The sequence below is a fragment of the Pezoporus wallicus genome, unplaced genomic scaffold (genome assembly GCF_028554395.1).
Source record: "Pezoporus wallicus isolate ANWC-B61680 ecotype Strahan unplaced genomic scaffold, APGP_CSIRO_Pwel_v1 contig_7339, whole genome shotgun sequence".
Taxonomy (NCBI): Eukaryota; Metazoa; Chordata; class Aves; order Psittaciformes; family Psittacidae; genus Pezoporus; species Pezoporus wallicus.
Window position 1 is genome coordinate 1,673,794 of NW_026636333.1, and position 16,088 is coordinate 1,689,881.

Sequence of the window (16,088 nt, forward strand, 5' to 3'; positions counted from 1 at the left end):
CACAAGACCTACCCAACTGACTCAGTAACAGAGGTGCACTGTTACTGTGCAGTAAGCACTGAATGAATTACTGTTGTTATTTCCCCTTGTTCTTTCCCAGTTTTGTATTTTCCAGCTGGTTTCCTTACTACCTTGTCTTTCCCACCTACTTCTGCTTTCAGCCTGATTGCAAAGGAGAGATGTATGTGTTCATTCTTTACCTTCATCCCCCAGTTGCTCTCCCCACTTCCCTGCCAGTAACTTCAAATTCATTTGCCAGTTTCGGTCAAATTTAATAGAGGTGTGAAAGGCATTAACTTGGCATTAATTCTGAGACTTGAGGAAAAAGAAAGGAGTGACCACTGAGAAAAACAGTTGTCTTGCTTGGTTTGCCACTGGCCTGTGAGATCCCATGTGACTTGAAGCAAGACATGTGCATCATGCTGCCATACAATGCCACTGAAATACATGGAAGGGAGCAGGAGAAATGGTGGAGAAGGTAAAGCGAGGGAAGGAGGAACTTCAGACATTGTAAGGGACATGAAATGGGAAGCTAGAGCTACCGAAGGAGGCGTCCGGACATGGGATTCAGTTTAGTGGGAGATTAAGATACTGCCAGCACAGGTTATTGCATGTTGTTCATCTGTGTTCTTCATGTAAATAATGAAAGCAATGTTCAGCCAAAATGTCATGATTTTTCTGGACTCTAGGCAAGAATGATCTGTTCATCCTTCATCAGTGATAAGATACCGGTGATTTTTGTGGAACATTGTTCTTTATGCCAGGTCTGCTGCATAAGCTCAAATTCATACTACTTTGTGGCACCAGGGTTTACAACCCTGAAGCATTTAAGTGTTCCTTTTCTAATAGAGTTTCACATCTTCCCCCTTACCTGGAGAGAGGCAGTCTGTTAGGTTCTGAGATGCCTGGAATTGGAGCCTTCACTCAAAATTGTCCATTCTGAGAAGTTCAGTGCTGATCTTCCTCACACACAGCACAGCAATCAAAGAACAGCTCTGGAAGATAAATCGTATACAGATAAATGATTCCCTCCTTTGTGTTGTGCAGCCTGTTGCACAGAGCAGTGATTACACTGAACAATACACAGAATTTCCATCACCTTTAGCAAGATTCAGCCTCACCGTAGGAGGTATTACACTTGTCTGTTCATCTAGGGAGCAAAAGCTGTAAAGGGAATCCTTTGGTGTCTCAAGGCTGCTTCCCTTGCAAAATGAATCCCAAAGCTCCATTTTTCAAACAGATTACATAGCTAAATTGTCCTTGGCTGGGCAGTCACATCTGTTTTAGGACTGTATTTAGCCAAATAAAAGGTGGAAGGAATCCATCCAAGGAGAGGAAAGGAAGGGGGGGGGGGGGAAGGGAAAAGAAGAAAACGCTATGCCATTCATATCAGCTTACAGCTTCAGCCTACTGGCTGCCTTGCAGTTCAGCTCAGGTCTGGAAACAACTAGTAAAGAATTGGGCTTTTTATTTGGTTTTCACTTCAGGTTTCTGACTCTTGTTAAGAAGAGGAGGAAATGGGTAGGTAGCAGTACTCATTTCCCTTTGGTTATGCCCTGAAAGGGTAAAAAAAGGCATCTGCATCCTTTCTTACTGTAGCCATCTAGTGTAGCTGGTGAGTCACTTCAACTCACAGAGGTAAAAAGATTATTCCCTCTTCCTCTCAAAAGGCGGGTGGGGAGAGAGGCTTTATGTTTTCAGGAAATGGTGGCTCTATGGAGAGTTTAGGGGGAGACCCAGTCCAGTGTTTTAAAGAATCAGTTAAGTATATATATGCAATGAACTGTACTGTGCAAGTAATGAAAAACACACAGATGATACAAAGTCACAAATGGTTTTGTTTTATGGCACAACACTGAAAATAAATAGGCTTTGTTCACAGAGATGCAGTATTTTTCAGTTATGTCATTAGTCAAGAATTGAGGCCAGGTTTTTCCTCGTCTCCTCAGAAGACGTTAAGTCTTTTTTAGCTTTTACCAGCCAGTGCTCACAGTTTCAGTACTGGCTGCTGCCTGCCACAGAGCCTGGAGTTATTTCCAGTCGCAGTTAGCAGTGATTTAGGTCAGGTAGGTTGGCCAGCACAGCATCACATCAGTCTGGAGACACGTCTCATCACAACAAACTGGCTGGCAGAGCCAGCAGTCCCTGTCACTGAAGGACCCATGCTGGTTTGTGCATTGGTGGGGGAAACCCCATGGGCAGGTGTGCCTTTTGGGCACTGGGCAGAATGGCAGGTGTTAAAAGACAGAGCTTAGAGGGTGGGATAGGCTTGCTTGGTTCGGTAACTAAGGCTGATGCATACTTAGCTAGCTGTGGGATAAGCAGTCACTGCCACCCCGTTGTTTGACATCACCCTGATGGTAGTAGCAGTTTCCTCCTCTCCCACAGGACTGGCTGCAGGGATCACTGATTCACACCTTAGTGCAGAAGCTGATGGATTGGCTTCAGAGGCTGGCAGACACAAACCAGGGCTAAGCCTGCTCTTTTCACTATAAAGCATGTGGCTCCTGCTGGCAAGAGCTGTAGACTTCATCAGAGGGGCATGAGCAAGGAGTTGGCAGCTTTAGTCTTCCGTAGCTGTTGGCTGCACAAACCTGTGTCAGTGTTCTAAGGGGCAAGATAAAACCTACACAGATGTGGAGGAGGGAAAGAGCAAATGTGACTCATGCCATTATACAAAATGTCATTCTCATTGTTCAAGGTGACTTCAGAGAGGAGTTAGCAATAATAAAAAGAAACTGAGTGAGGACCAGTTCAGGCTGCAGATCTCAAAACTCATGCTGAAAATCAGAAGTATCTCCCATGAGAACAGGGGGAAATTCTTACAGGGGCATCCCAATGGAGCTGGAAAGTAGGATCCAGCTGTTCTGATTCTGTCCCTGGGATTTGTATAACATTGAATCTGCACATCCTTTGCATAGTTCATGGAAATGAATTCTCTCATGCACATTTTTGTTATCCCTTTGTGTATTAACATCTGAGCTACGTCACTTGTTCGAGAGTTCCCAGTGCTGTATTGCTGATGAATCATGCCATGTTCTTACTTTTAACCTGCATTTGTCCCTTGTCTTTTCATAGAATCAGCCCTCCTCCCTTTCCATGCTGGACTTGCTCCATGTGGCTCGTGACATTGCTTGTGGGTGTCAGTACCTGGAGGAGAACCACTTCATTCACAGGTAGGTGAACACATCTGTGTCAGCATGGACAAGGCATGACAGATCAGCACAGAATAATGCCCTGCTTTGTATGTTTATGTCCTGCTGCACTCTAGTGGCTGGATACCTTTAAATAAGGTAGATAAAATCAGGATAATAGCAGCAGTCAACAGAAAAGCTTCTATAAATCAGGTTGCAGAGGTCTGTAGTTTTACCAGAAATTCTGAGTTTTATCTAAGTGCCTGCCTTGGATACTCTGCAAATGGAAGCACAATCTTGTGACAGAAGTCTCTGACTCTCTCCCCATTGTCAGTTTTGCTTAGTTCCTTCCTGCTCATTCTGGAACCCTTTTCTCTCTCAAAGACAAGTAAAGCCAGAAGTGCAAAACCTTGTGACTGTTGTTACCTGCCCCTGCAGGTAACAGGGCTGTTTGTCCATTGGGTAGAGAGAGATTGTAGTTCACTCTTCTGAAAGAGTTGCCCACAAGCTATGCCTCCATGTTATTCAGATCTCGAGGTTTACTTCAGCCCAGCAGAGATGGAGCTGGAGCTTTACCTGCATACACAGGTTCAGGCTCATACCTTGTCTTCAGAGCAGCACTTGCATATTGCTGTTGCCTCTGACAGTACTAGATCTATTTGACAATATTTGAACAAGCATGCCGGTCAGTGGCTTATTCCCCAGGCAGCTTGATCTTGGTACTAGTGCAATCCTGAAATCAGCCCCACTGCTTGAAGCTTCTTAGAGACTTAAAAATAGCTCCTGGGGTGAAGGGAGGCTCACAGGAGGCCAAGTCTTTCAGCTAGAAGATGTTATGTGAAGTTTAAAGAGGCAATATTAAAGAGCAGAGCTGCTCCTGCTGTTGGGTAGATTGGAAATTGGGACCACAAACACTGACTTTTCTGGCTGCTGTGGGCTCTCTGCAGCTCAGAAAAGCAGGTACTCTTCTTTGTTTTCTTTTTGGCTTGCAAAATTGTTGAATGATTAAGTGGATCTTCTGTTACTTTTCTTCCCTTTCCTTGTAGGGATATTGCTGCCAGGAACTGCCTCCTTACCTGTCGAGGGCCTGGGAGAGTGGCTAAAATTGGAGACTTTGGAATGGCCCGGGATATATACAGGTAGCAGAGCTAAGTCCAGGGTACCCACAAGTGGCAGCTCCCTAAAATGAGGGAGCAGTGTTTGCGCAGGAGAGCAGGCTTGTGTGCTGCTCTGCATGACTCTAGCAAGGCGAGAGCCAAGAAACCCACCCTGATGAATCCCAGCTAATGCTTTTTTGGTGTTCAACTGTAGTGCTCTGGACACTTTTCCCGCTCCAGACAGCTTTCTTTGGGGTAATGAAGTCTGATGGTGGTGGAAGGCATTTCCTTCCTCTTGTACTCTGTCCTCAGTTTCTTTACTTTCTCCACATTGAATGGCATTGATGTGCTCTTTTGTTCTATGGTCCCAAGTTATTCTGAGTTTAATGTCTTTCCTTGATACTACCCCTGCCCCTTTGGTTTGGTATCGTCAGTAAATCTCCTCAATTTACTTCTCATAAAGGAGGAAGGTGCAGAGGAAGGTCAGGAAAATATAATCACCCAGACTGGAATTCAGCCAGGACACAGGGTTAACTACTCTGCTCTTGCAAGAACTGCCAGGAAATCTTTAATGACCATGAGCAGTCAGGGCTGCAGTTTGATATCTCATCTTCAGATAGCACCTCCAGAAGTGTAGCACCATGTCCTGCTGTGCTGAGGAATTGATTTGCCTCTGATTTGGAGGAGGGACTACCTTGTACTCAATGACCCACACCATTTATTCCAGTGCCTTACCTTCTTTTTTTTTTTCTTGCTTGGGGATTCTCCTGTGCAATTACTAAGCCAGGCCTGGCTCTGCTTAACTTGAGATCTGACAGTAGCACAGCCTGAGATGATGCAGAGTGCTACCTTCACAACCCAAGTGTATCAGAGATGCTTTTTTTCCCCCTTCTCCTCTTTCCCTTCACAACGAGGCCCCACTCTGCCCCACTGTCAGATGGTACTCTGCTGGGACAAAGTACCATCTGTCACACTCACAATCAGCAGAACCGACTGCCAAGATGAATGCCTTGGTGCTGAGTTTTCAAAGGTGCCTTTGAAGTTTGCATATGTTTCTGTGTCCAGGAATATCCTTTGGATGCTCAGGCTGTGTAGTTATGAACAGTGATACCAGCGGGCATGAGCAACCTCCTGCAGCCACCAGCACAGGATCTGGGGCTTGTAGGTTTTGTTTTAAATGGCAATGACACTGAAGGACCGATGTAATTCCTGTCTCAGGAAGTGGGAAGCACAGGAGGTGGGTTTTGTACTACTGCCCCAGCACTAGTGGCCAAGCACCGTTCTCCTCAAGCTTCTTATTTTAAGAAAGAGGTTTGGATTTCACTTGAAGTGCTTTAGACTGTGTACATATGGAATGGCCTTTATTTTTGCTGGGGATTCTCAAGGTGTGAGAGGAGGTAGAGGTCTTGCTGTGGCTGAAAAGGGCAAGAAGATGGCTGTACCAGCTGTACTGTGTGATTAATTCACTTAAGAGTATGCAGATAACTTGGGTTCACCAGATCAGGCCTAAAGCGAGGTAGATTACAGCAGTCCTTCCAGGGTCTGCCCATTTCCACTACTTTTGTGAGAAGGAACAGCATTTCATTTCATTTCTTCAGCATTTTCTCAGCCACACTGTTTTGCCTACATCAGTCATTCCTCTGGCTCATGATTTTAATATTTGTAATTATGAAAATCCTGAGTTAATGACATTTTCTGAATTCCTGGCTCTTTGTTTTGTTTGTTCTTTGCAGAGCCAGCTACTATCGGAAGGGTGGGTGTGCAATGTTGCCTGTCAAATGGATGCCTCCTGAGGCTTTCATGGAAGGGATATTTACATCAAAAACAGACACATGGTGCGCTTCCTTTCCTTCTCTGTCCAGTCTGTCTGTGTTGTAACTCCTTCTGTGAAGTGTGAATATTTTGTAAAAGCATGTTCTGGTTCATTGCTCCTGTATTAAAAAGAGAGCCAGTAATCTTGGAGGAGACAAAGCAACAGAAATGTCTGTGCTATTAGCTAGGGAATGGGGAAAGTTTTTACTGTGCTCTGAGCTACAAGTGGGGGCTCAGGAGCACAGAGCATCAGTGGGGGTTCTCGGGCATGTTACTTCACACAGGATAGCTTATCCAAGAGGAAGAGTCTGATCAGGCCCCTGCTCCACTCAGTCCTGTCTCCAGCAGTGGCTGATGTCTCAGAAAAGCATAACCTGACTTTTGCATTTGTTACATCTAGTTGAACAGTGCTGACTACAAAGCAACTGTCTTTACCTGCCTGTATTGCAGACTTCACTCACTGAATAGTCAGCTGTTGATACTCATTTCAGGCTGGATCCGTGGGCTCTGGCCAGTGGGATGAGGTTCAAGAAGGCAAAGTGCCGGGCCCTGCACTTGGGCCACAACAACCCTGTGCAACGCTCCAGTCTTGGGGAAGAGCAGCTGGAAACTGCTCATGGGAAAGGAGCTGGGGATGCTGATTGATGGAGCTGAACATGAGCAGCTTGTACCCAGGCAACCAGAAAGCCACCAGCATCCTGGCCTGTATCAGCACCAGTGTGGCAGCAGGGCCAGGGCAGTGGTTTTCTCCCTGCACTCGGTACTGGTGAGGCTGCACCTCGATTCCTGTGTTCAGCTTTGGGCCCCCCACTACAAGAGAGACATTGAGGTGCTGGAGCAGGGCCAGAGAAGGGCAAGGGAGCTGGTGCAGGGCCTGGAGCACAAGTGTGATGGGGAACCGCTGAGGCACTTGTGGAGGTTTAGTCTGGAGAAGAGAAGGCTCAAGGGGGACCTTATTGCTCTCTACAACTGCCTTACAGGAGGATGGAGCCAGGAGGGGGCTGGTCTCTGCTCCCAAGGAACAAGGGACAGGACAAGAGAAAACAGGCTCAAGCTGCACCAGGGGAGGTTTAGATGGAGATGAGGAACAGTTCCTTCCCCAGAGGGTGCTCAGGCATTGGAACAGGCTGCCCAGGGCAGTGCTGGAGACACCATCCTTGGAAGTGTTCACACACCATGTAGCCAAGGCCCTCAGTGCCATGGGTTAGTAGTAGCCTTGGCTACCACTGGTTGGACTTGATGATCTTAAAGGTCTTCTCCAACCTTGTTGATTCTGTGATTAAATGATGAAGTCCACCTTTGCAGCTGTGTAGCTTATTTGTGTCTGAATCCTGCAGCAGTGATTTGCACAAGCTGCTGAGCACAGACTCAGCAAAGGGCATTGCTGATGGTACTGCACCTAAGGGCATTGCCCCTTGGTGATGGTCATTCCCAAGTATCCTTCACTCTGTTTTCCTTTGCTTCCGTATTCAGGTCCTTTGGTGTGTTGCTGTGGGAGATATTCTCTTTGGGATACATGCCCTACCCTAGCAAAAGTAACCAGGAGGTTCTGGAGTTTGTCACCAATGGAGGAAGGATGGATCCACCTAAAAACTGCCCTGGCCCTGTGTATGAGATTTTAACTTCTGTATATTCGTGCAGATAATTTCTATATCAAATGCTGTTCTCTAGTCAGAAGTTAATGACTTTTAAGATTGATCTTATCATGGCTGTTCTGCCTTATTGGATTTGAGTGCCAGTGACTTCTCTACTATTTAATTTTGCTGTCTGTTCTGAATAATTCAGAATAATTCAGGGACCCTTTGAGAAGTACTGGCCACTGCTTGCTTGGTCAGCGATGGTACAAGATTTGTCTTAGGTTGGCTGTGAAACTGCAGGTGCATAAGGGTGTTCACAGGTAGGGAAAACTTGGCTCTGTTATCTGTAGCCCTGTCTACCTTTAGTGAATTGTTCAAAGTATTCTGGGTGGGCGAGTTATTTCTCTGATGTGCTGTGAATTTCACCCCACTATTGGCCACGTTTCAGTGGTGACCAGGACATCAGTTGTCTGACTCTGGGGAAGGCAGATCACTCTGACTGATTAGAAGTCAGAGTCATGATGGGTGCTTATGTTTATTAAGCTGCAGTGACCAGCTGCTATGTACCAACAGGATCTGCCATTTATGAGTATCTCCTGTTCTGCTCTTTCAGTTATCGCATTATGACCCAGTGTTGGCAGCACCAGCCTGAAGACCGGCCAAATTTTGCCATAATCCTGGAGAGGATTGAATACTGCACCCAGGTATTGCCTCCAGGGAGATGGGTGGACAGGGTTCTTCTTGAGGAATGGTCTAGGCAAGCCAGAACACAAGATGAGAAGGCAGCACTACATTTCTGCAGTCAGCAGGCCAGGGAGACTGATGTCAGCCAGGGACCAGTGGCCAGGATATTTCCCTCATTGGGTGGTTGATCCTTCTTGTCTTTCCCTGCTGTGTGTAAGACACAGGCTTACACAAGCTTACAAAGCTTTACAAACAACAGACTTGTAGCTCTGCTTCTGCTTATGAAGAAGCAGATTCCACCAAGCAAAAGAGCTGTGACAGGCCTGAATCATACACACTTCATGTGCTTCATGTCAGCCACTCCGTCCCAGTGTTTACCCTTAAGACATGGTCAGCACTGAGCAGAAATGGTTCTGGCTTAGAGCATCCTTTGGTCCTGGCTTAGAGCATGTGGCTTCTGCAGCTGTCAGCAGTTCTCTAAATCTGTGTTGGAGAAGGCAGGTGGAGACAGCCATGCTGCCCAGGGAGCGGGGATTCTAAGGCTCGGCAGTGGGAAGGGATGTGGCTGACTTTCCAGGTGAAAATCTGATTTATTTATTTTTTTAACCATTATTTTTAGCTTATGAGGAGTGGAGTGGTTTGGGAAGTGTTTTGCTGCCTGCACGAGTGCATGCTTCTTGTGTGGCATCACACAAGTTTGCCTTCTCTCACTGTTTGGATAGCTTTGGTCTGTGTTTCATGTGTGTTTGGATCCTGCAATTGGGAGGCATTGTTTTCTGTGATCTCCAGCTTGCCAGGGCGTTAAGCAATAACTGAAGGTTGCCCAGATCATTTTCTCTCAGTGTAATTTTCAGAACTGCTTAAATAGCTCAGAACCACAGTCCCTATGGAATTGGGCTACAAGGGGTCTGCCAGATTGCCTTCTGCATTCCCATCCTCCCCTGTTGTGTGGAGGCAATACTTTCATGGCCGAAACTTTCTCAATATTATCTGTGAATGTTATGAACTTCACGATGATATAGATTCCAAAACAACGTTCCCACAGGAAATTTGGCTGGACATAAAAAAGTGGTTTTCATTCTTTTTGTGCCTCTACTGTTCTGTGGCGAGTTTTAGAGTTGTTGGGTTTTTATAAAGAGTTTGATTTTAAGGGTATCCCACTGCATCCCACAGCTAACTGCGTTTGGTCAGCATCCTCTACACATGAAATGTGGGCTCTGGATAGTGGGAATGATGCTCTGTGATCATTGCTGACAGCTGTCAGATGTGTTGAGTTTTTAATGAAGCTCAAGGATACATGATCACAGCAGGCTTTTGAGAAATTCCCACTGTTCTCTCCAACAGGATCCAGATGTGATCAACACTGCTTTGCCAGTAGAGTATGGTCCATCAGCTGAGGAGGAGGAGAAGGTAGCAATGTGCCCTGATGATCCAGAAGGAATTCCACCTCTCTTGGTCTCCACACACCAAGACAGAAAGGATGACAAGCAAACTCTGCCATCTCCACCACCCCTACCGTCAACCATCACTGCTGGGAAACCTGTAGGGAAAGTGGGAGCCTTGGAACCACCAGTGCCAGGGAAGGTGCAGTCTGCATCAGCAGGAGGACATATCAACATGGCCTATGCCCAGTCCAATCCCCCTTCGGAGCTGCGCAAAAGCCGGGGCTCAAGAAACAAGCCCACCAACCTCTGGAATCCAACCTATGGTTCCTGGTTTGCAGAGAAGCAGGCCAGCAAAAACAGTTCTCTGCTGGAGAAGGAGATGCCTGAGAGGGAAAATGTGGGACAGGAAGGAAACTGTACTGTGGGGCCCAACATTGTGACTGGCAGGCTGCCAGGCTCCTCCCTGCTATTAGAGCCATCTTCCCTAACAGCAAGCATTAAAGAAGTGCCTCTCTTTAGGCTCCGCCACTTCCCCTGCGGGAATGTCAACTATGGATATCAGCAGCAGGGCTTGCCCTTGGAAGCCTCCACACCACCGTGCACTGGCAGTTACGAGGACCCTGTCCTTAGAAACAAGAGCCACATAACCCAGCAGGGGCTGTGAGAGCCCTCTACCCTCTTGACTTTCCCCCCCGTGGCCCCTGAGCCTTGAAGAGATGTCCCATTACCCAATACACCACGAGCAAGGGATCTGACAGCATTACCTTCTGTTTTGTGCCAACTTGCTCCAGAAGTGCCACCCTAGAAGCTGTAATTTCAACTACCCTGAGAGGCTTCAAATCACCGGAGCCCAAATACAGCAAAAGAAACAAGGGGGAGGGAGGATACAGGAAAGATGTTACCTGCAAGGCCCAGCTGCTGTTGCATCAACTCATACGCATGGTTGTTGTCATGCCCTTCCTGTGAGCTTTTCCCAGTTGTGCGTTCTCTGCTTCAGTGTAAAGCCGCAGCTCACTGCCTTGAGTGTTTCATGTCTGGGCTTTTCCATGCCAAACTTGTGGTTGCTGTGGAACACCTGGAGATCTCCTGCAGCTGGCAGAGGTTGTAGTGGGTTTGGGGAGAGCATCCTCTATCCAAACCGAAACAGGATACAATAGTGCTGATGGGTGAGGCAATGGCACGTTCCTAACTTGTGTTCCAGCTACAGTCCAGTCTTCGAAAGTCCTTGAATGCACAGCAGTTATGGGGGTGTTGGCAGGGCAATAGAAAGAGACTGGCCACACTGCTTCACTCAGAAGAGAGAGAAGAGGAAGCCTGAAGGATGCATGTAGATGCTATGAGGCATTCTGGGTTGGGCAAGCATTGTTTGGCTGAGGTTTTTTGGGTTTCTTTTTCCTGTGCTTAAGCACTAAAACTGAGTAAAGCCCTTTAAAATTCCTCTGTCCTACAAAAGCAGGAATATCCTTCATCAGGAACTTGTGCATGTCAACTGGAACCAAGGTAAAGTTTTGGAGGACGATGCCCTGAAAATGGAGAGCCACCTGCATACCTTAGAGGTTTACAGTAGCCTTTGACATACCCTGTACAAACAACAACAGAAAGGCAGAAGACGATATCGTGCCACAATCCGGATGCCAGACACTGTATTTGAAGGGTTTAGAGCCCTTGTTCTTTTAATGAAACACATGTATGATAGTGGTTTAAAGACAAACACTGCATTGAATCATTTTGTACACCTTGTGCATGAAAAGTATTCCAGTTAAATGTATTGTCAAAACATAGATGTAGGAAATAATTCATGTGTAAAGATGTGCATTAGTAACTTCAACTTAGGGTTGCGAGGAGCTGTTTTAGCATAAACACTATCCAAAAAAAAGAGGTGCCTATTTCCATAGAAATGGGTGTACTGGAGCATCAGCAGAGGAATGTGAAGGTGTTCTTCAGTCCAGGACTGTTCGTTTCAGAGAAGTGGTGCTGAATCTGGCCCTGGATTCAAACACTGAGGTAAGCTTCCTTCCTGCATAAGGGGTCAAACTAGAATCCACATACACATACTGCAAACCTGAGAGACGTGCAGATTGAAATCAGAGGGCTTGGGCTGGGCCACCACCTGTGTGAAAAACACGTAAGAGAGGGGAGGTAGTGTGCTCCCCTGACCTGCCTTCCTGACCTCTCCAGTACACATAACTAAACTCCTTCTTTAGACAAATGACAGAGCTGTGTGTGGTGGCTGGGTAATGGGGCTGTGCTCCTGTGTTGGGAAGCTGGAGTCAGGGGCTGCTCTGATTTCATGTTGATCTGCTGGGGATCCATCGCACTGCCACAGCATGGGCTTGGTGGGGATGAGGAGGTTGCCCTTGGGGTGTCCTGCTGCTATGCACAGGCTTCTTTCGCTTGAACTAAGTGAGTATTTGTGATCTCCAAGGTTATTAGGCTCACAGCTCTTGTCATGAATTAGCCACAGGGGAGGGATTCTGCCTAGGTTAGGACTGCATTAGTGTCACACTGGTGTTTCTCTTTCTAGCTCAGTAAACTCAATGGTGTAGTTTTCTAGAGTCTCAAGAAAGCTGATTAATTCAGGAGCACTCGCAGAACAATTTCTGACGCTCATATATTATTCATGTGTATTAGCAATTTTCGTTTAACTATTCCAGCTTTCTCATTTCCAGAAGGGCTGAGGTTCCATGTGGCTTTTTTTAGCTCTTCTCTGCATAGGAGGACACACTAGAGTTTTTGCTACCCTGCCTCTTACGTGTCAGTGCGGACAGAATCTAACCAGTGTCCTGACAAGTGTTCGTAAAGAATACATGAGAACAGAAAGTTGCTAAGTTAATGACCTTTGACTACCTGAAATCATTAATTCTTGGAGCTGGGGCAGCAGCTCTGACACGGCCCAAATGCAGATAAGCCATCAGGTTATAGACATATAGAATGGTTTGGGGTTAGAAGGGAGCTTAAAGCTCATCCAGTTCTAGACTCCAAGCCACATCCAACCTGGCCTTGAACACTGCCAGGGATGGGGCAGCCACAGCTTCTCTGGGCACCCTGTGCCTCAGCACCCTCACAGGGAAGAATTTCTTCCTAATGTCTCATCTCAAATCTCCCCTCTGTCAGGTTAAAGCCATTCCCCCTTGTCCTGTCACTACAGGCCCTTGTAACAAGTTCCTCTCCAGATTCCTTGTAGACCCCCTTTAGGTTACGGTGTTAAAGGTAGCATTTCTAAAGAAGTTTTAAAAGCACAAGCAGCAAGAGGTGATTTTAAGTTTGGAGGTGAAGGAGGAAAGGCTTTCCCCAGCTGTGGAGATTACTGCACTGCAGCTTGTGTGAAGTTATTTTTATCACAGCATTTCAACTGAAATAACTCTTTACAGAATGGGAGTTGTAAAAATTGAAGGAGCTAAACACATTACTGATTCGTACCTGTGGAGTGTGTGAGGAGATGATTCTGGTCTGGGGAAATGCTGAATTACTACTCTAGTCTGCTGGGTATGGTGCACTGAGATAAATACTGTTCAGCACTAGCAGTTGGGTTTAAGGGAAGCTTCCTTCCAGTGTCTCCAGTGTCAAATGTTTTGTTGCAGGGGTTTTGTGCTGTGGTTTGGGGTTGGGGGGGGCGGTTGGTTGGTGGTTTTTTGTTGGTTTTGTTTTTAAATCCTCCCTCTGAACCCTTGGAATTCAGGAATCTAGTTTGGGCTTATGCTTAATGTAAAAAACATATCTCTGAGCTCTTCCACAGCAAGCACTTAGTTTGTTACCCTGTGTGCTGCCCAAGCACAGCACCCTAGTGTGCAAAAACTGGTCTGTAAATATTGACACTCATCAGATCTTGCCAATCCCCCTTTAAACCCTTCCACAGCAGGCTTCATGTTGTAAGAAAAAAATTCAAGTTACTTTAAGCCTCTTACTCGTTCTTCTTTAAACTTGTTTTTTAAAAATGTAGTTTATTGAGACTATGTCAGCTTTTCAAAGGAATTTGCTTTTAAGACTGTTAATCTTTTTCACTGGCAGTATTTTACATCCTGGTCTTATGTTTCTTCCTCACTCTACAGTGGAAAAGCAGGAAGCAGTATCATCTACAAGATGCAAAGCATGACTGGAGAAGATCTCACGCTACCACCCCCCCACTCTGGAAATGGCTTATTCCCACATGGATGTTAACCCATTTCCTGTAGATTTAGGTAGGTTTCCGATTCTGTAAGCTGGTGAAGGTGAACTAGGTTGGGGTGCCTGCTTCTCCGTTGTGTACCTGGAAATGACACAAGACAAGAAGTTTGGGTGGTTCTGCTTCCTTGAGGAGTGGTGGCAGGCGAGGGGCAGAGGACACCTCTGCTACGAGGAAAGGCTGAGAGTGTTGGGGTGCTTTTATGATGCAAGAGATCTGAAATGGGCTATGAAGGATTCAACTTTTCATGTCTGCTCCTGTTACTGAGCCTGACCTCTGGGTGACAAGAACCTTAGCATAGGAATAGCATAAAACAGCTTTCCACAGCAGCAAAGACACCATCGTTTGTCCCAAAGTTAAACCACATTACAGGAAAATGTCCAAATTGTCTGCATCTGGCTTCTTTTAGTAACAAGCTTCATTATGGGAGTGTCTGTCTCATGTACAGCAGTTTATGCAACATTGTTTATAAAGGAAGGGCCTGTGCACTTCAGGGATACTATGAAGAAAACACTAATATATGGTCATTGAGTATTTTGTATTGAATAGTGTATTTGTATTGTAAACAAGTGTAGTGAACCACAAGGCATGAAGACAAATAAAATGACTGTAGCTGGCTTTCTCTGTGTGGGGCTGTGTGGTGATTGGAGCAGTATCAGTGGAAGGGCTCTGGGCATCAGTTTTTTACTTGATGAAGTTACACAAGTACTAAGGTACATGGGCACAGAGAGGAGCAGGCAGGGTGTTAAAGCATGGCAGCCACTCCTCAAGCTTCACTGCGTTGTGTCCGCACAAAAGAAGGTGTGGATCCTTCTAGTGCAAGCCACCAAGGCTGGCTTTTACCTACAGGAAAGGAGCTGGTATAAGAAGAGAACCAAGCGTATATGGTTGAAGAGAGATGTGGGCATTTTTGTTCCTGAAAATGTGTATCTTAAGACAGCATTTGTCTTTTGAGTCGGGACATGGAATTTGAGCAGGTCTGGTTAGAAGCTGTATTTTACTACAGTGGAGTGCCACTGCTGAGTCCTGTGACTGACATTGAAAGAGGTGGCTCAAGCCCTGCAGTGCTCACTTTTTAACCCTTCCCTGTAACACTCCTCTGCCAGAGATAGCTGGTTTCTCAAGAAATGGTCTTTGAAATTAGGACTGACTTATCTATAAACCTTCTTCTTCACTTTGTTATCCACATGCTAATTCTCCTGCAGGACAGAGCTGTGGTTTAATTAAATGGACTTTTTTTCCAGAGCAGGTACCCAGCAGGCATGTCTCCTCTCCCTCCATTACCCACACTCTTGTTTCCTCCTCAACTGAAAAGGGAGCTCCCCTGTGCCACACTGCTTTGGAGCTGGCAATCTTTGCTTTAGTTTCCATTTTTTCCAGAGGTGTCTGTCTGCAGCAAGGCAGGAAAAAGGATGGAGGTGAGTGTTCAGCCACGTGGCTTTCTTGGACACAGTTTCAGTTTCCACCTAGTGTTTGACAAGGCTTCTGCAAACTGAACTCTGAAAGCAGGGATGTAAATGCTGGCCTTGCCACCTATGCAGCCACTCTCCCAGGCAACTCCACTAACGTAGCAGAGAAATTAGGTTATGTTTTGCAAATCCGCAGTGCCAGTTTTGCATCCTTGTGCCTCAGATCTTGCTGGACAGCAAGACTTTTAAAGCACAGGCTCCCTGCCCAGAAAACCATTAACTGTATCTGTAAAACAGTCACTGAATGCAGCTGGACTGAGCTCACTAGATATGAATTCCCTGTTCTGGGACCCCTCAAGGAAGGTTCTCTTCCTGCCACACCGATGACCTTTCTGGCCAGTGTCCAACAACTTGAAAGACTTCATTGCTAGGATCACTGAAGAAGTGCATTTTCTAAGGAGAATCCTTGGAATGGTTGTTTATGAAGCAGGTAATATTTTTAGTTACATGGTTTATAGGGACTTTGAGAATCAGTTGTCTTTTCCAACCAGTCTGGGGCTGTGATCATATAGACCTGAGCAGAGACCTAATTTCAAGCTTCACCAACAGTTATTTTCAGAATCTTTCTTTATGACCTGCAATGTCCTCCTGCCAGTTAGAGAAAAGGATTATGGCAACTTACCTTGGATTTAGGGAAGCACAAACCCCTTCACATCACCAACTTGAAGACAGCCATCAGTAATCTTTTCTGGAATGGAGGTACCGATTTATTTCTGTTTCAGGCCACGTGAATTTACAGTGCTGCTTGCTTCCTTACAGAGGATTCTT

General features: G+C 46.1%; 1 protein-coding gene across 3 annotated transcripts in view; it reads left to right on the forward strand.

The window, feature by feature from the left end:
* ALK (ALK receptor tyrosine kinase) overlaps positions 1 to 10,998 on the forward strand; it is a 311,567-nt gene extending 300,569 nt beyond the window's left edge. For all 3 annotated transcript variants that reach the window (XM_057400067.1, XM_057400065.1, XM_057400066.1), the window contains 6 exons: positions 3,079 to 3,176; positions 4,181 to 4,273; positions 5,965 to 6,066; positions 7,517 to 7,651; positions 8,234 to 8,324; positions 9,649 to 10,998. In XM_057400067.1, the coding sequence (XP_057256050.1) occupies positions 3,079 to 3,176; positions 4,181 to 4,273; positions 5,965 to 6,066; positions 7,517 to 7,651; positions 8,234 to 8,324; positions 9,649 to 10,353 (1,224 nt within the window). In that variant the 3' untranslated portion in view covers positions 10,354 to 10,998. The remainder of the gene's footprint in view (positions 1 to 3,078; positions 3,177 to 4,180; positions 4,274 to 5,964; positions 6,067 to 7,516; positions 7,652 to 8,233; positions 8,325 to 9,648) is intronic.
* The last annotated feature ends 5,090 nt before the right edge of the window (positions 10,999 to 16,088 follow it).